Source organism: Mesoplodon bidens (assembly GCF_964165515.1).
Source record: "Mesoplodon bidens genome assembly, chromosome: 15".
Taxonomy (NCBI): Eukaryota; Metazoa; Chordata; class Mammalia; order Artiodactyla; family Ziphiidae; genus Mesoplodon; species Mesoplodon bidens.
The window spans coordinates 84,635,827-84,660,058 of NC_138171.1; the positions used below are offsets into that span (position 1 = coordinate 84,635,827).

General features: G+C 59.6%; 1 protein-coding gene across 1 annotated transcript in view; it reads left to right on the forward strand.

Annotated features, from left to right (window-relative positions):
• Positions 1 to 24,232, forward strand: part of RADIL (Rap associating with DIL domain) — a gene marked incomplete at its 5' end in the record, with an annotated part of 118,792 nt that overhangs the window by 90,100 nt on the left and 4,460 nt on the right. Inside the window, 7 exon segments of the mRNA XM_081255972.1 lie at positions 3,930 to 4,177; positions 5,170 to 5,802; positions 7,816 to 7,853; positions 14,844 to 15,004; positions 18,692 to 18,804; positions 19,439 to 19,676; positions 20,290 to 20,462. Coding sequence (XP_081112098.1) covers positions 3,930 to 4,177; positions 5,170 to 5,802; positions 7,816 to 7,853; positions 14,844 to 15,004; positions 18,692 to 18,804; positions 19,439 to 19,676; positions 20,290 to 20,462 — 1,604 coding nt within the window.

Genomic DNA, 24,232 nt, shown 5'->3' on the forward strand with positions numbered 1-24,232 from the left:
TGGCGGGAGCTGGAGCAGCTGCCGGGAGAGGGAAGCTCCGAGCCCCTTTCTTTAACCGCGTCCGTTGTGCAGGCCGCCACCGTCGCCTGTGTCACGGTTCCACCTCCTGCAGGTTAGGGCCCCTTCCCCAGTTCCCGTGTCAGAGACACACAATCCAGGAGCGGGCAGGAGCGGCCCTGAGCATCCAAGTCAGGGCCTGTGGCTTAACTGTGAGCCTGTTCAGGGGCAGCAAGGGTTGTTTCAGAATCTCTCCTGGTTGTGTTATCCTCCTGAGACGTGGGAAAGTGGTCATTGTGCTTCTGGGTCTGGGGCCCAGTGTTGGGCGGTAAGGTGGTCCCATGTTTGTCCTGGGTGGGACAGGACCTCTCCAGGTTCTGGTTACCCAGACCCCTCCTTTTTTTTTTTTTTTCTTGCGGTTCGCGGGCCTCTCACTGTTGTGGCCTCTCCCGTTGCGGAGCACAGGCCTCGGACGCGCAGGCTCAGCGGCCATGGCTCACGGGCCCAGCCGCTCCGCGGCATGTGGGATCTTCCCGGACCGGGGCATGAACCCGTAACCCCTGCATCGGCAGGCGGACACTCAACCACTGCGCCCCCAGGGAAGCCCAAGACCCCTCCTTTTATTCCTCTACTGGGTGTGTTTCTGCCTTTTCACCAGGCAACAGATACAGGCCCAGCTCTGAGACGTGACGGGTTCAGGCCCAGACCACTGCAATGAAGCCGGCACGTTGGTAAAGAGAGTCACAGGAACTTTTTGGTTTCCCAGTGCCTAGAAGAGTGATGTTTACGCTCTACTGAGGTCTGTTAAGGGTGCGATAGTGTTACGTCTAGAAAAACAACGTACATACCTTAATCTTAAAGTCCGTTATTACCGTGCTCGCTTCGGCAGCACATATACTAAAATTGGAATGATACAGATAAGGGTAGCATGGCCCCTACGCAAGGGTGACACACAAATTCGTGAAGCGTTCCATATTTTTCCAATAAAGATGTTTAAAATAAATAAATAAAATAAAATACTTTATTACTAAAAAAATGTCAAAACAATTACAAGAGTAACATCAAAGATCACTGATCACAGATCACCGTAACAAATATAATAATAACGACAAAGTTTGAAATGTTGCGAGAATTACCACAGTGTGACGCAGAGACACAAAGTGAGCAAAAGTGACCACCACAAAGTGGTGTGTCTGTTGCCGAATCCCCATCATGGTGGCGGTGGAGGGGCCGTGGGGACGGCCTTGCTCTGGACGCGGGCTCCACCGTGACGCCCCAGATCCAGTGCGCAGCGCCTGGACCACGAGGCTGCGGCTCTGCCTGGACCAGGCTGAGAACCCCCGGCCGCGCCCCGCAGGCCGCTGGCTTGTGGGGGACGCTGCCCACACGTCCCTCCCGTCGCCACCCAGCCTCCATCCCAGGCTTAGGGAGGAGGTTCTGCTCAGAGCCGGGCAGACGCGCCCGGGGTTTGCACAGCATTGGGATGCGTGGATGGTGGTGGCGAAGCTGCAGTGGGGTCAGATGCGGGGTGGCACCGGAAGCCACAACCCTCCTCAGGACGACGGGCCGAACGGTCTCCAGCGGCCTCATCAGGCGCCTGCCCCAGGCCCCCAGCCCACCTCGGGGCAGCCGCAGAGTCCTGCACACGTGCGAGGACCTCAGAGTGTTTATGATTTTTACTTTACACCTGAGGACTTGCCTTCCAGAGTTGACATAAACATTTTTAATCACATTTATTTAGAGTTTTAAAAAATAAAACGAGTAAAACATCACAGAGAGTTATCCATAAAGCATGTCCTATCACGTGCAGTATGTGATATCACACGTGTTCTAGTAGCTCCAATACGTTACGTAATGTACCTCCCCGGGCTCAGACCCCCACCTGAAAGACGGCCATTTCTTGAATTTACTGTGTGCCTTTTCTATCTGTTTTTAAAAACAGCTTTACGTGCACATATATGCACACCGTGACCAGTATGCAGTGGGGTTTCATGTGCTCTTTTCAGCATGTAAACAGAGGTCCCACACCCTACCCACTGCTCCCCATGTGCCTTTCCACCCGCCACTGGGTACAGGCTGGGCCCAGCTTTCCCTGCAGCATCTCTGCCCTGTGCGAGGATGGTCCCGGTGGAGGGTTACGTGGGGTCCAGGGGCCTTCCTTGCTCAGGCGTCCACCCGTGTGAGGGTCCTCGTGGCTGCGCTGCCCTCAGGGTGTGCACGGGTCTGTCGGCTGGACCTTGTGGGATGCCCTGCATGCTGGCCGTGCTGGCCTTGGCGGCCCGGCGGCCCCGGCTTTGAGCTGCCGCCACCTCCCTCCCCACAGCCCTGGCCCTTCAACCCTGAGGGCCCATGGATGAGCCCTGGGCGCTGTTCCAAACTCCCCAGGCGGCCCCGAGCGAGGGCGGGGTGAGAGCCCCTGCTTTAGCCCGGGAGGGGTCATCTGCCAGGGGATGCGGGACCCCAGCTGGAGAAGTGGTGTCCAGCCGGCCGAGAGCGCGCGCCCACGCCCGTCTGCTGCAGTCCCAGGGACGCTGGCCCTGGTCGCTCGGGCCTCGTCCAGGGCCTCTGGGGGCCCCCGGGAATCGAAGAGGAAAGGGTGACCTTCTGGGCTCTGCTGCTGCCTGGGAGCCCCAGCACTTGTGCAAGGTGGTTCTGAGGTGCGTCCTCTCCTGCAGCCCCGTCCTAGGGGGAGAAAAAGCCTGGGCTAGAGCGTCGTTTTGGACTGGTTTTTAAATGTCTTCTTCCAGGCAGGGCCCCTGCTTGTGCCGTGATGCCCCAGCCATGAGAGCGGGGTGTGGGGCTGGTGAGGCTGGGGGCTGCCTCCCCGCCTGCCCCCACCTCTGTTCCTCCATCCCTGCCTCCTGCCCTCGCCCTCCTCCTTCCCCTGACCCGCCCCTCTTCCCCCCACCCCTTCCCCCCGCCCCGCTGCCCTGCCTGACCGTCGCTGGCCCAGCTCTGCAGCAGGCGGCGAGCAGCGGGCGCCCGGCACACAGCTCGCTCTGCGGCTGAGCGGCCTCCCTCCTGCAGCCCCGGCTCCCTGTGGGCTGCCGGGGACCGGGCTTCCTTCTCCTTCTGGAAGGCAGGTCAGTCTTCCCGGGCGCCCTCGGCCCCCGCTTGCCCACCTCACTTCCCCTGGCTTTGTCTGGTTTTGTTTGGAAGGGTTATAGGAAGGGATGCTGCAGACAGAGGCTGTGTGGGGGGCCCTGGGCAGGGGCCTCAGAGGGGAAGGCCTGGGTCGGCCGGGGAACGGCGACGGTGACAGGAGGCTGGCCCTCTTGAGTTCCACGTGGCTTCTCAGCTTTCACGCGGCATTAGTTTAAAAGAGCGCTTCCTACGTGTAGAAGGGTAAGGCTTTCGTGGGGTGTGCACGGGTGTGCGCGTGTGTATGTGTGCTTGTGTGCATGCGTGTGCCTGGCCGTGTTGGAGGTGCCCCGGGAAGGAGCAGCCGTGTTCTGGATAGAGACCAGCGGCCCCGTGGGCTGGAGTGACGCGGTGAGTCGACTGCTTCCTCCTTGTAAAATGAGGGGCAATGATGAATGGTTGTCATCTAATCCGCACACGCATGCACACGCGGGCTGCCAGGACGGGACAGGGGATGGGCAGGTTTGGGGGTCAGCGTGGTACCCACGAAGCCCCCAGCATGCCGACTCTGCGGGGGTTGAGGCTGCGGTGGGCTTGGCATCCCACGGGGAGGCCATGGTGCTGGCTGGTCTGGGGGCTGGGATGTGCCACGGGTTCCTATGGGGCGTCTGGGGCCTCGGACGGCCGGGCTGCCTGGCTCTCGGGGCAAGCCCCGGAGGAGCCACGGCCTTCCGAGGATGCAGTCTGCGGGCAGAGTCCTGCGGCCGCCTGCAGGCCTGCTTGTCGGAGCCGTGACCCGTGTTAGGAGCGGCCTCGAGCCATCTGTTCACCCTGTGCTGCTTCTGCCGCAGGGATAAACGCCCAAGCCCGGAGACTGCAGCGGAGCCGCGCCAAGGGAACCCCAGCCCCGGCTGCGGGGGGAGCCTGGAGCCCCCCTCCACCCCGGCTGCGCCGCACAGTCAGCGAGACCAGTCTGGGCACGGCCATCGCCCCGCCGTCCGCCGCCCGGGGCCCCGAGGAGCCTGGCCAGGACGCCATGCGCTGCTCCCTCTACGAGTCTCCCCACCTGCTGCTCCTGCAGGGCTACAGCCAGCAGCACGTGAGCGCCCCTCTGCTGGGCCCGAGGCGGCGGGTGGGGCGGCGGCTTGCAGGGCATGCGGGAGGCTCTCAGCTGGACGCCCCTGCCCCTCTGGTCCTTACCGACCACGTCAGCGGGGGGCTTGGGGGGGAGCACCCCATTGGGCCCACCCTAGACGCTGGAGGAGGGTGGCGGCTTCCCCGTCCTCTGCTTCCAGAACATTCTTTCGTCCAGGCTGCAGTGGGCGGCAGCAGGGCCTTGGGAGGGGGTCCCCCAGCTCCTCACTCACCGATCCCAGCCTGGGTCTTACCTGGTGCTGGGTCCCCTTCCTGCCCAGCCTGGCGGGCCCCTGCGGAATGGCCCCCGTGGGCTGGGGCGCAGGCCGCCCACAGCCGCAAGCGTGTGCGGGGCGGCTTTCTCTGAGGAGTCCCCCAGGCCCCTGCCCCACGCCCGCATTTTATACCACGTTTGTCGGAGGCCTCTTGGCCTGAAGGGTCTCGCCCTTGGCAAGTCCGCCGACCCTGCCCGTGCTGCCGCCCCGGGGAAGTCTGCTGTTCCTCCCGGCCTCTTGCTCACCCGCGTGTCCCCGCTCCCTTTCCTGCTCCACCTTCCCCGCACACTGTGTGACCTCATCAGGGCTCTGCAGCTCAGGTCCTGGGAGGCATCTTCCCTCCCAGAGCCGGCGCAGCAAAGGAGGGGCACTTCCCCAGCTTGTCACTGTCAGCTGGTGGAGCGGGCGGGCCTGGCGTGTCTGTAGACTAGTGTCCACGTCCAGGTCTGCCCTTGTCTGGCCTCTCACGTCTCGAAGCTGGAGACCCCTCCGCTCCCCCGGGTGTCTGGTGTGCCACCGAGGCTGCTCTGGGAGATGGGGTGGGCGCCCAGTGTGGGCAGGCAGCGGGACAGGAAGGGCTCCGGGGGGGCGGGGGGGGTGTGCTGCCCAGGGTGGCTTAGGTACCAGGGATGGAACTGCCCGAGTGGCGTCCTGCCCCTGAGGTCTGGTGTCTGCATTTCAGGACAGCCTGGTCTACGTGCTCAACCGGGAGCGGCACACGGTGGGCCAGAGGACCCCCTCCAGCAAGCCCAGCATCAGCCTCTCGGCCCCCGACATCCTGCCCCTGCACTGCACCATCCTCAGGCGCCAGCCGTCGGGCCGAGTGCAGGCGGGGGCACAGCTGGTCCTGGAGCCCATCCCCGGGGCGCCCGTCTCGGTCAACTTCTCGGAGGTGGGGGGCCGCGCCGTGGTGCTGCGCCACGGGGACCTGCTCTCCCTGGGCCTGTACTACCTGCTGCTGCTGAAGGACCCAGCGCAGGCCCAGCCCCTGCCCGCCCAGGCCCTGGCCCGCCTCCGGGCCGTGCCGGAGAGCTGTAGGATGTGCGGCGCCCCGCTCCGGGCCCGGGGCGCCTCAGTCTCCGCGAGGCCCACCCCCCCCCGGCCGCGGCCGCTGCACCTGGAGTTCGAGCCCGACGTGGAGGACGCGCTGCTGCAGCGGATCATGACGCTGGTCGAGCCGGGCGGCGACGACCACAAGCTGACCCCCGCCTTCCTCCTCTGCCTCTGCATTCAGCACTCGGCCACCCGCCTCGAGCCGGGCTCCTTCGGGCAGCTCCTGCTCAAGATGGCCAGGATGATCCGAGAGACGGTCTGGGTCAGTGGTGGGCGGGGGGCCGGGGGGGCGGTTTGCTGCCGGCGGCCTCGGCCGGGAGAGGAGCTGGTGGGAGCTGCGGCCCCCTGGGTGGAGGGCGCGAGCTCCCCCTTGACCGAGACCAGCCCCCGTCGTTGTCGGGCGAGCAGGATAGGCAGGGCCACCGAGGGAGCTGGGGTGTCCGCTGAGGGTTCAGCTTCGTGAGCTCCAGTCCTGTGTCCCTCCCCACGGCCCGGCCCTGCCGGTGCCCAGGCGGCCTGGGAGCCCTGCGCTTTCTGCCCGGAGCAGGTCGAGCCCCTGCCGACACCCCACTGCAGAGCCCTTGTCGGGTGGTGGGGAGGGGCGGGGCACAGGACCGGTCGATGCTGTACACTGAAACTTCGCCCAGGACGGTCTCTGGACCGCGGCACCACACACATCCAGGCAGAATTCCTTGCTGGGAGGCTGACCCCTGCACCGCAGGATGTTGGGCAGCATCTCTGGCCTCCCCCCTCTCCCCCACGGCTGGCAGCACCCCTCCCCTCACCCCTCACGGAAGCGGCTTCAGGCACTGCCAGACGTCCCCTGGGGCCAGAGCACACGGCGGGCAGCCCCCCCATCCTCTCCTGCCCCTCCAGGAGCTGGACTCCCTGGGGACCCAAAGAATGGCTGGTAGTTACACGCAGTCCTTCAGAGAGACCCCCTTAGTCTCGGCCGTGCTCACCCTGAGGCAGACGTGGGAAAAGGAAACCAGTTGGCCGTGTAGATGCTGGCTAGATTCCTCAGATTAAAATCCACAGTTAAAACGTTTGAAACTTTTTAAAAGCAAAAGCTATCCTGGCCTGCCACATCCAAAGGTTTGTGCAAGCGATCTGTGTGCATCGTGCGTATCTGAGCCACGTCCCCCAGCGTCCCGAGTGGCATTTGGTGTGTGTGGTCGCTTCCCCTCTGTGCAGCTGAAGTCCGTGCAGTGTGGACCGAGTGGCCTGACGCTTAGAAGCTCTGAATTTCACATGAATCATCGTCCTTTTCCGAGTCTGCTCTGTGCCAGACACTTACTAGTAATCAGATGCTGTTGGACTTAATTCTCACAACCACCCTGGCGGCGTAGGTGCGGTGTCCCACGTCACAGCTGAGCACACCGGGGCAAGGAGGGTGCTGGTGACTCCGGGCAGAGAACCGGATCCCCCCGAGCCCGAGTGTCGTCCCTGGCTTCCCCGCCGTGCACATGGGATCAACCCTGCGATCCCCCTCCCCTGCCCCTGTGCAGGCTTGGAAACAGGCTCGTGGAGGTGGGACCCCCTCACTCCAGGTCCTGGGCCTGGGTGTCCCCCATAAGGCTTCCCCTCTGGGGTGTGAGAAGTCTGTCTAGAGCCTTGAGGTTCATTTGTCTGTCTGTTTCTCGGGGCATCAGCAGCCTCCTCTGCATCCCCCTGTGCTCACGTGTCTCGTCAACTCAGGCCGACGTGAGCCTCTAAGAGAACCCGTGAGGGAGTCTCAGGTAGGACCACGCTTAGCCGGATAACATCACTAAAGCAAGAATGAGTTCTTGATTAAAAGGGACAGAAACTGTTGGCTAGACCTGAGTCCCTGAGGGGACGTTTAAACATACTCGTGTGTACTCAGGCCCACGTGCCTTGCTCCGCGTTACTCGGGCCGACTTTTAAAAGTGCATCTATGAAGCTTAACCGTAAGAGTGTCGCTAGAACGTTCATTCTGACATTTGTCAGACGTTTGACCCATCTTTACTGTCCCCTAAGTGGCCGGCTGTTAACGTAGGAGAGATGGCTGTGAAATAGTGCTCTGGTAGGAAACGTGTGGTTTGTACGTGGTGATGGAATGCCAGGAGGTCAGATCAAATGGAAAGAAAGCAGTCTCCCCAGTGTAGCTTGGAGCGAATCGCCCAGTACGGGCCGCCTGGAGCAGTGATGCCACGTCTCGTGTGGACGAGAGCCTGTGTCAGTGGTGTCCTCACTGCACGTTGCCCGTGCTGTCCTGCTTGTCTCATCTTTGCTTTTTTCCCCTTTATAATTGTAGGAGAAAACCAAAGAACTCGCCGAGAAGCAGGCGCACCTGTAAGTACGGCCCCGTCTTCGTACCTGCCCAGCAGGCCACTGGTTCCCCAGGAGCTAAGACCCAGCCCCCCTCACCCTGCAACCTCTGGGGTCAGCTCTGTGTCTTTCTGTCTCAGGGTGGCTCTTTCCATGTCTGTAGTCACCACCCCGGGCAGCTCTGTGTCGGGGAGGTCTCTCCAGAGCATCTGTGAGACGAGTGGGCTCGACCCTCCGGGAAGCCTTCTCCTTGCCCTCCCGTAATTGCTGTGTTAATGCGAACCTGCTGCTTTGGGGGAACGGACGCCTCCCGGCGTAGAGGTGGGGCAGCGGGTCTCCGCTGTCCAACGTCGGTTTTCATAGAAAGTGCGGCTTCTACTCTTACGCGCCGCTGGGGGGACTTGGAGGAAACCATTTGGCATTAACAGTAAAGATGTGCGTATCCTGGGACACCCCCCCGCCCGCCCTTGAGCGGACACCACCGAGAGCCGCCTTCGCAGAAGGTGGCGGCGGCACCTGTGTGTGTGCTGCAGACCCCTAGCCACGGTGAAGGCGTGGAGGCCGCAGCTGTCCGTCCCCTTGAAGGAACCTGCACACGTGGCGACAGCCCGAGCAGAGGTTGCCTGTGGTCACGGCCCGTCGTGGACGAAGGGCTCGCGGGGCCTTAAGTCATGCCGTGGTCCACGGGGTTTGCCTCATTTCTGTTTATGTGAGGATGACACGTGAAGAAGATACTCCGTTTATAAAGCACGTGGTTGCTGTCCGTGCTTGTGGGGTATCGTCCGCCCGTGGTCCTGTAAGCCAGCGGTCCCCAACCTTTTTGGCACCAGGGACTGGTTTCATGGCAGACAGTTTCTCCGCGGACGGGGCGGAGAGTGGGAGATGGTCCAGGTGGTGATGAGAACGACAGGGAGCGGCAGGGGAAGCTTCGCTCACTCGCCCGCCGCTCACCTCCTGCTGTGTGGCCCGGGGGCTGCGGGGGGGACCAGGGACCCCTGCTGTAAGGGAGTCGGGAGGAAGCACCATTATCCCCTCCTTCCAAAGTCGGGAACTAGAGGCTCAGAGATGGGAAGCCGGGGTCTGAGCAGCGAAGCTCCCGCCGGGCTGAGTTGAGCGGAATCCCCGTCGCTCATAGATGTGCTCTGTTGGCTGCCGCCCTGCTCGAGGGTAGTGGGTAGCGGGGTGCTGTTACAGGCCAGGTCCTGGGGGGGTGCCCACGGAAGACAACCTACAGCTGGAGGGACCAGCTGTGGCCTAGGCGGCTCGGAGGAGCCCTGCATCCTTCAGGTTCCACATGGGAGGGGAAGTCCACGTGAGGGAGCTGGCCTCACCCCACGACAGCTGTGGCGGCCTCACCCCCGCCTTTGCTCCCAGATGGGACAGCCCTGTCCCCAGGGTGAGGCGGGCCTGGAGGGAGGAGCACCCGGCTCTCGCCCTGCGCCTGTCTGCTGGGGCCTTGGCCCTTAGACAGGCGGAAGCAGCCCCTCCTTCAGCAGCTCCTTGTGTCATTAGGGCCTAAAAACAGCCCTGGCTCCATCCCAGCGAATGCTTTTTTTTTTTTTTTTAATTATGAATCACTTTCAAAATACAGAAGAGTACAGAGTGTATCTGTTACCCCTGAACCCACACCTGAATTTAATATGGTTCACATTTTGCCCCATTTGCTTCAGGTCTGTCTTGCGTGCTTCTTTTAAAATTGTAAGTGGCCGTTAACTTTTCCTGAACGCGTTTTCCGCGTCTGTGATCGTCACACATTTTCCCCTTGAATCTGTGAGTGTGGGTCCTACAGCAGGAGGTTTTCTGAACCGTGATTGGATTCCCGGGATCGAACCTCTCATAACTGTTGATTTTGTTATTAGCAGGGCGAGATGCGGTTTGTTGATGCTTTAGGATTTTCCCATCTGAATTCATAAGTACAATTGGCCTGTGAATTCCTTTCTTGTCTGATTTTAGTGGCAAAAGGTTCTCAGAAGTGAACTGGGCAGCCTTCTCTGCTTTCAGTTCTCGACTTGTCTGAGGGTGAGGCCTGTGGGCCGCGGAGGTTTCCTGGAAGCAGCCCAGAAAAGCGTCTGGGCAGTGCCTGTTTTTGCTGATTCCATTTCTTTTAAAGTTTATGGTTTATTTAGTTTTCTGTTTCTTCTTGTGTCGATTTTGGTAAGTTTTGCTTCCTAGGAAATTATCTATTGCCTGTGTTTTCAAAGTTATTGGAATAAAATTGTTCGTTATATTCTCATAGGATTTCTTTCATCTCTAATATATTTATAGTGATATCGCCTTATTTAATTCCTGTCGTGTTCCTATTTTTTTCTCTCCCCACCCGCTTTGATTTATCTTCCCAGGCATTTGTCTGTTATCATCTGTTTAAAAGAACCAATTTTGTTGTTTCTGTTTACTTTTTCTTTGATTTCTATTCCATTTACCTCTTTATTATTTCCTTATCCTTGCATAATTTCTGTTTTAATTTCTTCTTTGACTCATGAATTGTTTAGAAAGTTTTTTGAAATTTTTTCATGTTTATATTTACCAACAAAAATGTTTTAAATTTTATGTTCAGTAATCGTAATAATATATTAATAATAATTAATATAGAAGAGCAATAATTTCTCTTGTACAGGTGTCCCAGATGATTTTTATTTTTAAAAATTTTTTTGGCTGCACCATGCATCATGAGGGATCAGTTCCCCGACCAGGGATCGAATCTGCGGCCCCTGCCGTGGAAGCGCAGAGTCTTAACCACTGGACCACCAGGGAAGTCCCCCAGATGATTTTTTTTTTTTTTTTTTTTTGCGGTACGCGGGCCTCTCACTGTTGTGGCCTCTCCCGTTGTGGAGCACAGGCTCCGGACGCACAGGCCCAGAGGCCATGGCTCACAGGCCCAGCCGCTCCGCGGCATGTGGGATCCTCCCAGACCGGGGCACGAACCCATGTCCCCTGCATCGGCAGGCGGACTCTCAACCGCTGCGCCACCAGGGAAGCCCCCCCCCAGATGATTTTTAAAAAAATTTATATCAGAACGTCATTGATTTGATTTGGTTTATTTTTATTTATTTTGCTGTGGTGAGAACACTTAACATGAAAGCTATGTTCTTAAACTTTTTTTTTTTTTTTAAAGAGCTAGAATGGGGCTTCCCTGGTGGCGCAGTGGTTGAGAGTCCGCCTGCCGATGCAGGGGACACGGGTTCGTGCCCCAGTCCGGGAAGATCCCACATGCCGCGGAGCGGCTAGGCTGTGAGCCATGGCCGCTGAGCCTGCGCATCCGGAGCCTGTGCTCTGCAATGGGAGAGGCCACAACAGTGAGAGGCCCGCGTACCACAAAAAAACAAAACAAAACAAAAAACAAACAAACAAAAAAAGAGCTAGAATGACAGATTTCTTTTTTTTTTAAGAAGATGTGGGTAGGAGTTTATTAATTAATTTATTTATTTTTGCTCTGTTGGGTCTTCGTTTCTGTGTGAGGGCTTTCTCCAGTTGTGGCAAGCGGGGGCTACTCTTCATCATGGTGCGCGGGCCTCTCACTATCACGGCCTCTCTTGTTGCGGAGCACAGGCTCCAGACGCGCAGGCTCAGCAGTTGTGGCTCATGGGCCCAGTTGCTCTGCGGCATGTGGGATCCTCCTGGACCAGGGCTCGAACCCGCGTCCCCTGCATTAGCAGACAGATTCTCAACCACTGCGCCACCAGGGAAGCCCTGCTCTTAAACTTTTAAGCGTGCAGTATAGTGTCGTTAACCGTAGGTACACTGTCGTACAGCAGGTCTCTAGAACTTGCTCATCCTGCATAATTGAGACTTTGTGCTCATTGATGAGCAGTTCCTCTTGTCTGCCCTCCTGCCCCCACCCCCTGGTAAACCAGCACTCTACTCGCTGATTCTGTGAGTTTGACTGTTTTGGGGTCTCTCATGTAAGTGGAGTCACACAGTACGTGTCGTTCTGTGATTGGCTTATTTCACTGAGCATCATGTCTTCAGGGGTCACCCGTGTTGTTGCATGTTGCAGGATTTCCTTCTTGATTTAATGCTGGATGATGTTCCATTGTGTTATAAACCAGATTTTCTTTATTCATTCATCCGTCAAGAGACCTTTAGTTTGATTCCACATCTTGGATAGTATGACTAGTGCTGCAGTGAACACTGGGGTGCTAATATTTCTTGGAGATCCTGATTTCAATTCTTTTGGATAAACACCAAGAAGTGGAATTGCTGGATCATAAGGTAGTTCTATTTTTAGTGTTTTTTTTTTTTATAATTCTGTCAAATTGTTATCTGAGTTACAATTTTTTTTATTATTATTATTTTTTAATAATTATTTATTTATTTATTTATTTATGTTGTGTTGGGTCTTCGTTTCTGTGCGAGGGCTTTCTCTAGTTGCGGCGAGCGGGGACCACTCTTCATCGCGCTGCGTGGGCTTCTCACTGTCGCGGCCTCTCCTGTTGTGGAGCACAGGCTCCAGACGCGCAGGCTCAGTGGTTGTGGCTCACGGGCCCAGTTGCTCCGTGGCATGTGGGATCTTCCCAGACCAGGGCTCGAACCCGTGTCCCCTGCATTGGCAGGCAGATTCTCAACCACTGCGCCACCAGGGAAGCCCTATTTTTAGTTTTTTGAGGAACCTCCGTACTGTTTTACCTAGTGGCTGCACCAGTTTGCATTCCTACCAGCAGCGCATAAGGGCTCTGATTTTTCCACATCCTCACCAATGCTTGTTGACTCTGGTCTTTTTAATGAAGCCATTCTGACAGGTGTGGGGTGGTAGCTCCTTGTGATTTTGACTTGCATTTCCCTGATGATTAGGTATGTTGAGAACCTTTTCATGCTCCTCTGGCTGGCGGTCTACTTTGGAGACATATCTATTCAAGTCTTCAGCACATTTTTAATAGGGTTATTAGTGGTTTGTTTTCTTTGTTTTTTGTGTTTTGCTTTTGAGTTGTAGGAGTTCCTTATGTGTATTGGGAAATTCACCCCTTATCTGATATGTGGTTTGCAAATGTTTTCTCCCATTCCGTGGGTTGCCTTTTTATTCTGTTAATGGTTTCCTTTGCTGCACAGAAGCCTTTCCGTTTGATGGAACCCCACTTGTCTACTTGTGTTTTTATTGCCTGTGCCTTTGGTGTCATGTCCCTGAAATCGTCGTCCCTACTCGGTGCTTGCCTGGATGGGTGGGCCAGGCCACCGTGCCTTGTTTGTGCCCCACGGTACGGCAGGGCTGGCCGGTGGCACGTCCTCAGCGCTGACCTCACTGGGACCCAACACCAGAGCTCCACTTGGCAGCAGCTGGTGAATTGTTTTTCCGTGGAGGCCTGTCTGTCCCGTTGAGTTCTGGGCGGAATCGAGAAGGGCAATAAGTGTTGAAAACAAGATGGAGCTAGGCTCTGACGAGCAGATTCATCCTTTTTTGACGACATAAAGCTCTTGGTGCGTGCGTGTGTGTGTGTAATTCAACCAGCGAGGAGAACGGATGAGAGGAACAAGATAAGCAGTGAAAACAAGGAGACGCGTCTGAAGCCCGTCCCTCCCCAGGAGCAGGACAGAGGGAGGTCATGTTGTCTGTGGACAAAAGTGAAGTTACGTCAGAGAGACAACAAACTGCGGGCGCACGGAGAACGTGGGGAAGGGAGCCCGAGGCCCGTGGGGCACGGACGAGGCTGAGGCCGCAGCCCTCCCAACACTTCCTCACCAGCCCTGCCACTGATACGGCCCCTCGGCTTTTCCCGTGGGCCTGATCGCCAAGACCCCCAGCACGACGGTCACTGCAACAGCCGGAGTCCCTGAGCTGCTCCGGGCGCCGGCAAGCCCTCCAGGCAGGATGAAGAGCCTGGGGACAGCGCCGTCCTCGCAAGATGCCCACAGACGCCTGCCTTGCTCCCCGGAACCCGCCAGTAAGAGGCACAGCCCAGCGTCCCCCGCAGACAGACCGAGTTACCTCTGAGTGGTTTGATTTGCTTGTCAGTGGATCTCTGCTCACCTGTCAGAGCACCTGGCAGGTGTGGTCAGGGACCCTCCGGTGTGAGGATGCTCTCAGAATGCACTGCCCACAGACGGGCTTGCTGCCGAGATGAGGAACCGTGCCAGAGAGACACGGACTGGCATTTAGGTGGAGGAATCGCCCGGAGCTCTGCTCGCCGCACCCGCCCCTCGGCCTCCCCAGGAGGCTGGTGAGGATGGCGCGGTGGCTTCTGTCACATTGCGGGTGATTCGGACACCAGGTCCTGGATGCTGGCGGCTGGGGCCCGGGAGACGCGGGAGGAAGGGCTTGAGATGGGCGGAGCTGACCTCGCAGGCTGCCATCGAGGGAGGCAGGCGGCCCCCACGTGCCCAGTGTCCCCTGGAAAGGGAGTGCCACGGGCCCTCTACCCCAGGCGGCCGTCCCCCAGGGTGGGATGGGATTGGAGGGCCGGGAAGGGCCTAGCTCCGTGCCGCCGCCTGGGACCCCCTCCTGCCTCGCTCCGCAGGGGACACGAGCTCCCCTGCCCACCGCCCGGCCCCAGACACGGCCAGGCAGCCTCCGTGAGTGGGGTCGTTTGTGGGTTTTCTAACGGTATCTCTGAGTCTTCCAGCAATGCCCGCAACCCCTGCCTCCTGACGCTGCCTTAGCCCCTGGCTTCCACCTCCTTAGCACTTAGCTGCCCTTGTCCGATCACCACCCCAAGCAGCTGCGCCTCTGCTTGTTTCCTCTGGTAGTTACGTTCCTAACTTAAGACGCCCGCCCTCGTCTCTCCTGCTCTTGAGTTCGGGGGGTGATTCCCGTTGCTTGTCCGAACGGTCACAGCCGCTCTGTTCTCTGATTCTCAAAGAGAAGATGTGAAAAGAAGCCACTTACCAGAGTCTTCTTCCAGCGTGGCCTCGGGCGGTCCTTCCTGTGAGGGTTTGTAGGCGATGTGCCTCTAACAGGTTATGGATCTGAATCCAGTTCCCAGCCTGACGCTGGCAGGCTGACAAATCGTGGTGGGTTTTTTGAGCGCCCGCGGTTCTCACGCACAGCGGCAGGTTCAGCGTGACTCCTGGTCTCTGTCTTGGCAGCCAGGAGCCCCTCTCCACGGCCAGCTTCACCATGGCGGGCCTGGTTCCGGACCTGCAGCACATCCTCTTCTGGATGTCCAACTCGGTTGAGCTTCTGTACTTTATCCAGCAGAAGTGCCCACTGTACATGCAGAGCCTGGAGGAGGACCTGGACGTCACAGGTACGGCCGTGCTGCTGCTCCCAGGTGGTGAGCGTCCCCGGGCCGGCTCAGGGGAGAGGTGGCCCCCAGAGCAGAGATGGGTGTGTGTCGGGGGCGTCCCCCAAGAGGGAGGTGACCTGCTGGTCGGGCTAACCCAGTGCCTCTCATCCGTGACGCGTCGGCGCTCTCTGTCCCCGTCATTTCATGCAGCCCCACTGTGTTCCGCCTGGGGGGGCCCCGGGAGACACAGGTTACTCACTGCATTCTCTCAGCCCTTGGCCGCCAGCCCCTCCAGAACGCACCACAATCTCAGAAAGGAGGTGCGTTGCTCGTGAGAGTTACGAGACTGTGCGACGCGTGTTGACTTCAGAGAGTAAAACGTAGGAAAACGTTCCTCGTAGAGCTGATGCAACGCAGCGTAAAGCACTGAAAACGCTCAGTGAGAGAGTGACTCTGACTGGGGCGGTCTAGGAGGGCTTCACGGAGAAGGTGGCGTTCGGCCAGGCCCTGAGGGGGTGTGAGATGTCAGCTGGCGTGTGTCTGATGGGGCCGTGGTGGGTCCTGGCACGGAGCCGGGACGGAGCAGCGGGGCTGCGTGCAGTGGGACCGGGCGTGGCGGCCGGGGACCAGGGCCTGGTTTCACCCCGTGCGGCCTCGCTCTGCTCTGGGAGGACAGAGCCGCCCGCTCCGCTCCTCCCATCCGAGCGGGTGTGCGGCCCCGCCCCGGGGGCCTGGCTGCCTCGGGGAGCCGCGGGGAGGCCGCGTGGCAGGACGGGCACGGCTGTGTCTCCCGGGACAGGGGCTCACAGTCGGCCTGAGGCCCTGGGCCCTGCTGGTCCCCCTGATGCCGACCGGCTAGGTTCCTAGGGGAGGGGCCCGTGGTGGCTGCCGGCGCGCGGTCTGGTCTGCCCGGGGAGCCGGCTGCGGAGACGGGGTGGCGGGGCCGAGGCCCTGGGGCGTCCCGGCCAGGCCTGGGGGGACGGGGTCCGCCTACCTTCCTCTAGTCAGTTGTGGTTTCTGAGTCTTTTCTCCCCCCGACTTCCCAGGGAAGGGGCGGTGGGGACTGTCTTGGACTCCCAGGGCCTCTGTGGATACGTGGCAGAAGCAGTGTCTCCCCCGTGCCCCAGGAGTCATTCGTTGCAGGCCCGCTGGCCTGTCGCTCCCTCCCTTGTCCCCTTGGGCAGACATTGTGAACACCGTCCAGTAGGCCCTCAGGATGGGGCAGCTGCTGTCTGTCTACCGGGCCTGGGCTGGAGGCAGACTGTCACCCACCTTTCCCCCGAGCGTGACGCGAGGACCACACCTCCCGAGGCTTCCTGTCACCTCTCTCCCCAGACCCTGCTGGGCTCCTTTCGGGGGGCAGGGGGGGTGCCTCCAGCCGCCCAGGACGAGACCGCAGCGCTCAACGGGCCCTGAGTGGAGGGGACTCTTGTGCACGCGGTGTCGGCCGGTGAGCACCCGGCCTCTGGCTGGTCCTTCTGTGCGGAAGCCAGGAGGCCGGCACAGGTCGGGAGACGGCACCCCATCACCCCGACTTCGGGCACAGAGCTCACAGGCGAGTCCTGCCGTTGCCCCCCCTTGTCTGGACGTATTTCAGACACTGTTGAGGGGCTGCAGGCCTGGGGTTAGCGTGTCCTTCACAGGGACCCGGAGTCAGGCTGATTTTCATGAAAAAAGCTGCTGGGGGGCTCTGCTCTTAGGAAGATATTCTTGGTCCAAGGCCCAGATGTCGTGTAGCCCAGTTGACGTTGGAAGAGTGAGCATGTGGACGGCTGGGGTTCCACCTCTGCCCGCCCCGGGGACCGCAAGGGCTGGGGAAGCCACAGCAGGGCCTGAGCGTCCCGGAAACAGTGTCGGGCGGTGCAGGCTCTGGAGAGCTCAGAGGAAAAAACCATCAGCCAGGGGGCGAAGGAAAGGTCAGAGTTGGCGTGTTTGGCCTCCTGACCTTCAGCAGGAAATATCTGTGGGAAGAATTCTAAAAACAGAGATGTCATGTCCTGAAAACTGGAAAAAGAGCTTTTTCTTCCCCAAACAACCTTTTCTGTCTGAAGCTCTTATCCAGGAAGCCCATTCACATGGGAAGATAAAAGATTAGCCCATCAGGGGGGATGTTTATTCTATTCATTTAAAATTCTCCTGAAAGGCCAGGGGGCGGTCCTGAGTCCTGGGGCCTAGGGAGGGAGCGGGGACGAGGCCTGGGTCCTCTGACAGGCGCGTGCGGGCCTCAGCTGAGTCGGAAACCCCAGCAGAGCCTGCGCAGCGGCTAGGAGGGTTTCAGGGGATTTCTGCAGCGTCTGCTGGGAGCCCGCCCGTAGTTTTGCTCTGTGGGTCCCCAGCCTCCTCCCTCTGTCCGTCCCCTCCTCCTTCTCTCCAGAGCCACCGGGCCCACATGAGGGGTGTCGGTCTCCTTCTCAGACAAGCTGGCGCCGTCAGAGCCTGCGGCCCCTGCAGTCACCTGACTGGCTTCTCCCCCAAAGCCCAGGGAGGCCGCAGGGAGCAGCCAGACCCTGCCGGGCTCCCAAATGAGACCCTGCAGGCCAGGCCCCGCAGGCCTCCGGCTTCCTGGCCGGGAGGGTTCTGGGGTGTGAGCCCTGGGGGGTCAGGGAGCCCTGAACCCTTGATGGCTCATGCTGGCGTCTGCAGGGCGGGTCTCTGATGGACGCGCACGCAGTTTCCGTTGGCCCAGTAGCCGGGCAGTCCTGTCCCTGTGCTCCTGGGAGGCCCAGCTTAGCGCTCAGGGCGATTCCCGGCCTCCCTCCCTCCCTGAAAGGAGGTTCCCAGACGTGGGGCCCACTCTGTGCATTAAGCAGAAGGCCGCACAGGCCGGGCAGTGCAGGGGAGCCCTGCTGCCGGCCTCCGTCCTCGTCAGAAGAAGCGAGGGGCTGAGCCAGCGAAGGGCGCAGGCGGGCGTCCCGTCGGTCCCCCCCCAAGTGCCACGGGGGCCGCCGGCACCAGGCACCTCATGCCTCCCGAGTTCGGGAAGGCCCCTCGGGATGGCCCCTCCCTGTTGGGCCCCTGGTCTTGGGGACCCCGTGGCCAGCTTGGCCTCTTGGCCGTACAGGAGCCCCACCCAGGGGGAGGGAGTCACCTGGCGTCGCTCACACCCCCCAGTCCCAGCCACAGCCGCAGCCCCCTGGCCGCTGCCCAGCCTTGGAGGCCCATCCCCCGGCCCGTTGTCCCAAGTGCCTGTCCCCCGAGGTTCTGAGTGCCCAGGGTCTCCGCTCTGTGCCTGAGACACGGCAGCATCTCCCCTGGGGGGCGCTAGTCGGGGGGAACGGGGCACGAGGGCCATCTGGGCTTCTCGGGAAAGTGTCGTGATGGTCTCCTTAGGACCTCTAGCCAGGTGTCCTTTGACCTGTGTCCCGAGTGAGAAGTGACTTGCGGGCCAGGATGTGCCATCGCTGGGCACTTGGTCCTGACCCGTATCCGGAAGCTACTAGCGCGCGAGTGTCTGCTGTGCTTGGTATCGAGTCGGTGTCCATGGGCTTGGAAGCTCGGCGCCTGGGGTCCTGGCCACCTCAGCCAGCACCCCGGGACCCCTGGGCCTGGGGGCCCCGTGGCTTTGCTTTGTCACGTTTTCCAAACCTAAGAGGAGGGTGCCGGGCGGAGGCATCAGGTGGGGGTTTGACGTCGCGGCGGTTCCAGAAAGTTTCTGCCCAAGTCCCCCCTCCCCCGGCCCTGCAGTGACGGTGCCACGTCCCCCCGCAGGCTCGAAGGAGTCCCTGTTCTCCTGCACCCTCACGGCCAGTGAGGAGGCCATGGCAGTGCTGGAGGAGGTCGTCCTGTACGCCTTCCAGCAGTGCGTGTACTACGTCTCCAAGGTACGGCCTCTGCGTGCGCGCTTTCCTGGGGGACCTGGGTGCTGGCCCGGCCGCCTCTGCCCGCCCGGACCCCGGCCTCGGCCCCTCACCCGCCGTCGCTCTCGTCGAGCGAGTCCTCTTCCCCAGCGCGGGGCCAGCGAGTGAGAGAGACGGGGCTGGCTGCTCTGGGGAGGCGGCTCGGACGGCGGGACAGCCGTGTGGCGGTTCCGGCTGCTGTGGCCCCGGCTCCCCTGCCCGCACCGTCCCGCACGCTGGTGGGGGCAGCCGTGCGGCTACGTCTCGGGACTCAGAGCCGAGCGGGGGACTCCGGGGCTCTGCCGTGTCCTTGGGTCAGCGGGGCTCACTTGCCCCCCTCCGTCCAGTAAATCCCTTCTGATACAATAAGAGGGTGAAGCCCCTGCCCCCAGGGCCCTCTGGGTGCCGTCCGGCCCCTGTGCTGGAGCCCCTGCAGCCCGTGTCATCCGCGCCTTCGCTGGGAGCTTTACTGACCCCCCCTCCCCGCCGCGGCTCCCGCTGGGGCGCCCGGCGCTCACACGTGGGTCGCTGACACACGTGGTCCGGCCGAGGCAGGAGTGGGATGGGTCAGGCCCGGGGCCCCTGCCCACAGCAGCCGGTGTTCTCCTCTCGCCCCCAGTCCCTGTACGTGTGCCTCCCGGCCCTGCTGGAATGCCCCCCCTTCCAGCTGGAGTGCCGTGAGAGCTGGAGCTCGGCCCCTCGGCTGCCCGAGGAGCTGCACCGTGTCGTGTCCATCTACCAGGCCACCCTGGACCTCCTGCGGCCGCTGCAGGTGCACCCCGAGATCGCCGCCCAGGTGCTGGCCTACCTCTTTTTCTTCTCCGGCACGCTGCTCTTCAACCAGCTCCTGGACAAGGGTGAGGGTCAGAGCCGGGCAGCCCGCAGGGCCTCTGAGCATGTCCTCCCGGAGGCCGGCGGGCTGAGCTGTCCTGCTCCGTGAGGTCTGGGCGGGTGCCGCGGGGGGAGGACGTGCTGCAGAGCCTGTCCCCGTGGGAGCGGGAGCCACCCCTCCGGCCTTTCCTGGTTCATTTTATCCCCACGAGGCCTGGGGCCCCCGTGAGCGAGGAGGCACCAGGCTCGGGGAAGTTACGTGGCCTTTGACCCCGCCTCACTGCCACCCAGCTCTCCTCCATCGCCCTGCCCAGCGCTCAGGGCCGAGGCAGTGCTGAGGCGCGGGGCCGGGAGAGCGGAGCCTGGACCACGGCCCTCTGCGCTTGGGGTCGAGTGGCTGTCACCGCCCCTCCGTGCCCACCCACCCATGCCCAGAGAGGGGTCTGGAAGCAGGTAGTTGTCTTAGAAAGTGACGTAAGGTCTCCCGTCTGTCCAGAGGCCTGCCGGGGCAGGGTGGGGGGGCGGGAGGAGGACAGGGCTAGGGCCCAGTGGGCCTGGCTCCCTCGGGGGCGGGCGGGCAGCATACCTGCCCTGCGAGGGCTGCCCGACATCACCCTCTTTCTCTCCCTCCATTCCCAGGGCCCTCTCTGAGTTGCTTCCACTGGCCCAGAGGCGTCCAGGCCTGTGCCCGCCTGCAGCAGCTCCTGGAGTGGACAAGGAGCGCCGGCTTTGGCGAGGCTGGAGAGCGCTTCTTCCGGAAGCTTTCCTGCACGCTCAACCTGCTGGCCACGCCCAGTGCCCAGCTTGTCCAGGTGGGAGGGGTGCAGAGGGCGGGGGGCAGCAGGCGCAGGGGGGATGGGGCGGCGCCCTGCATGGTCGCCCTGGGGTCAGCAGCTTGCAGACCAGGAGGGGCTCAGTGGGCTTGCAGTGGCTTAGTCCACAGCTGTTCCCACCTGCAGGCAGGATAACGGCCCCAGGATGTCTGTGTCTAGTCTCTGACCTGCAGCTGTGGCCACAGGGGGCCCTGCTGATGTGGGGAGGTCACCCCGGGGCACCTGGTGACCCCGTCTAAGCACACGAGTCCTTAAAACTGGGAAAATATTTGCAAACGATGAGACCCACAAGGGCTTTATTTCCCAAATCTACAAACAACTCATACGGCTCGATATCAAAAAACAAACAACACAATAAAAAAAATGGGCAAAAGACCTAAACAGACATTTCTCCAAAGAAGACGAACAGATGGCCGAAAGGCACATGAAAAGATGCTCAGCACTGCTGATTATCAGAGAAGTGCAAAGTGAAACTACAATGAGGTATCACCTCACACCGGTTGGAATGGCCGTCATTAAAAAGCCTACCAACAACAAATGCTGGAGACGGCGTGGGCAGAAGGGACCCCTCCTGCACTGTTGGTGGGAAGGTAAACTGTGCGGCCACTACGGACAGCAGCATGGAGGCTCCTCAGAAAACTACAGATAGAGCTACCATACGACCCAGCAATCCCACTCCTGGGCACATATCCAGAGAAAACTCTAATTTGAAAAGACATATGCACCCCAATGTTCATAGCAGCACTATTCACAATAGCCAAGACACGGAGGCAACCTAAATGCCCATTGACAGACGACTGGCTTAAGGAGATGTGGTACATATATACAATGGAATATTACTCAGCCATAAAAAAGAATGAAATAATGCCATTTGCAGCAATATGGATGGACCTAGAGATTGTCACACTAAGTGAAGTAAGTCAGAAAGAAAGTCAGAAAGAGGAGAAAGACAAATACCATATGATATGACTTCTGTATGAAATCTAAAAATATGATACAAATGAATTTATTTACAAAACAGAAACAGACTCACAGGCATAGAAAACAAACTTAGGGTTACCGGAGGGGAAAGGTGGGGAGAGATAAATTAGGAATCTTGGATTAACAGATACAAACTACTACACATAAAACAGGTCAACAACAAGGTCCTCTACAGCACAGGGAACTATATTCAATATCCCATGATAAGCCATACTGGAAAAGAATCTGAAGCAGGATCATATATATATATAATGACTTTACTGTAGACCAGTAACTAACAGAACATTGTAAATCAACTGTACTTCAATAAAAGAAAAAAGAGGGACGCAGGAGAGTGGGTTAGAGAGACAGGAAACAACAAAGCAGAGGGCTGGCTCTGAGGTGGAGGACGGGGCCACGGGGCACGGGGCACGGCGGCCTCCAGGAGTTGGGAATGGCCCTCGGCTGGAGGCCAGCACAGGAACGGGACCTCAGTCCTACAACCACAGGGAAACGGATCCTGCCCTGGGGCTGCCAGAAGGAACACAGCCCTGCAACTCTTGATTCTAGCCCGTACGACCTGTGCTGGACGTCCGGCCCCCACAACTGTAGGACTGTGCGCTTGTGTTGATCTCACTGCTACCTTCGTGGTCATTTGTTAGAACAGCAGCAGGAAACAGACACCAGCTCACCTGCCTCCCTCACCTGCTGTGCGACATGGTTGTCACAGGTAATCAGCGAGACCAAGCTACCCAGGCCCTTTCCTGCCGGGCAGTGACACGGAACCCGCCCAGGTGATGGCCAGCGTGTTTGCAGGGTGGCCCCATGGACTCTGCTTCCCACGCCCCGGGGAGCTGCTCCGTGTTTGAACCACGTAGGGGAACGGCTGCCCTGTCTGCCTCCAGGTGAGGTCCCAGCCGACGTGAGCGCAGCCAGGAAGCCCCACACGGCAGTGACAGCGTCTGCAGCCACAGCCACCACGGGCAGCCGCGAGCCACTGCGTGGAGCTCAGACTTGGGCAGAGCATCCGCCTACGGAGGGGAAGACGAGGTGGGGTCCCCCCTCGGGCGCTGCTGTGCACACTGCTCTTGCCCTGGGCCTGGCGCACAGGCGTGTGCCCTGGTGAACAGTTACCACAGGGTACCACAGTACCGGTCCGTGGCCTGATAGGAACCGGGCCGCACAGCAGGAGTTGAGCGGTGGGTGGGCGAGTGAAGCTCCAGCTGTGTTCACAGCCGCTCCCCATCGCCGGCGTTACCGCCTGAGCTCCGCCTCCTGTCAGACCGGCGGCGGCATCAGAGTCTCACAGGAGCGCGAACCCTACTGTGAACCGCGCGTGCGGGGGATCCAGGTGGCGCGCTCCTTACGAGAATCTAATGCCTGATGATCTGAGGTGGTGTTGCTAGGGCTGGGGAGGGGCTGCAAATGCAGATCATCATCAGCAGAGAGGTTTGACTGACCAGGGACCGTAATAAATCAGTTGCTTGCAGACTCATATCAAAACCCTGTCAGTGAGTGGCAAGTGACAGTTAGCTCAGGGCTCCCACCGTTTCTGCATTAGGGTGAGTCGTATAATTATTTCATTACACATGACAGTGTAATAATAATAGAAATAAAGTGCACAATAAATGTAGTGCGCTTGAATCATCCCAAAACCATCCCCCCCGGCGCCCAGTCCGTGGAAAAATTGTCTTCCACGAAACCGGTCCCTGGTGCCAGAAACGTTGGGGACCGCTGAGTTACCAAGCTGCGTGGTTCAAGTTTGCATGGTTTTCTGTGGTTTTCCGTGGTGTCTGTACTTCAGTAGAAAATGCACAGCAAGGAAGGAGCAGCAGTGCACTGGCTCCTCGGCTGGGAGCTGCCCGCATCTTACTCTGGCAGAAGACTGGGGTCTATTTCTAGAGCATTTAAGACAGGTCTCCAGGCTGGGACACGGGATCTCATCCTGAAGGAGGGAGCATCCCGGCGGCAGAGCTCCCATTGCGTGCTGGAGCCCCGCGCTCTCGCCCACTGGGCCCGGGCCTGCGCCCTCCAAGCAGGGGGCGGCCAACTTGGCAGGGCTGGCGGTCAGCGACAGCCCAGCAGGACGGAGGATGCTGACACTAGGCCTCCACAGCCAACCAGCCAGAAGAGGGAGAGAGAGGCAGGGAGAGAGGCAAAGAGGCCTCAGGCCGCAGTTTGCCACCCTCAAAACGGACTGTTCAGGGAGAAGAAACTTACTTAAAAAACCACTTGTATCCTCATAAAGATAAGGGAAGATACAGCATCCATAACATAATAACAGGATACTACAAATAAGAGAACAAAAAGAATTCTTGGAAGTGAAAACTATGACAGCAGAGACGAAAAGTTCAGTAGCCGGGTTGGAAGATAAAGTCTGGGAAATCACCCAGAAAGCAGAGCCAGCAAGACGGAAGAGGTGTTTGCTCCTGCTGGGTGATGGCTCCGCGCCGTCGGGGCGCCCGCCGACACCAGCCTCGGAGAAAGCACAGGCGTGGCGAAGCGTGGCTTCTAGGACGAAAGTCAAAACCACCTCCGGGCAGACGAGGCTGTCCTGCGCTGGCGTGTGTTTGGGTGCAGGTGTCAGGAAGAGGCCGCTCCACACCCTCTTCCCCACGTAGCTTAGGATGTTGTCTGTCCCTGCAGTGTAGACCCTCGACAACCACCGCCCAGGCCTCTTGATGTGGGCAGTCAAATCAAACGTGGGAGAAACGGAGAGGAAGGAAGAAAGAAGGAAATTAAGGGACCAGTCAAGTGAGGCCCCGCATCCGAGCAGCATGAGGCCAGAG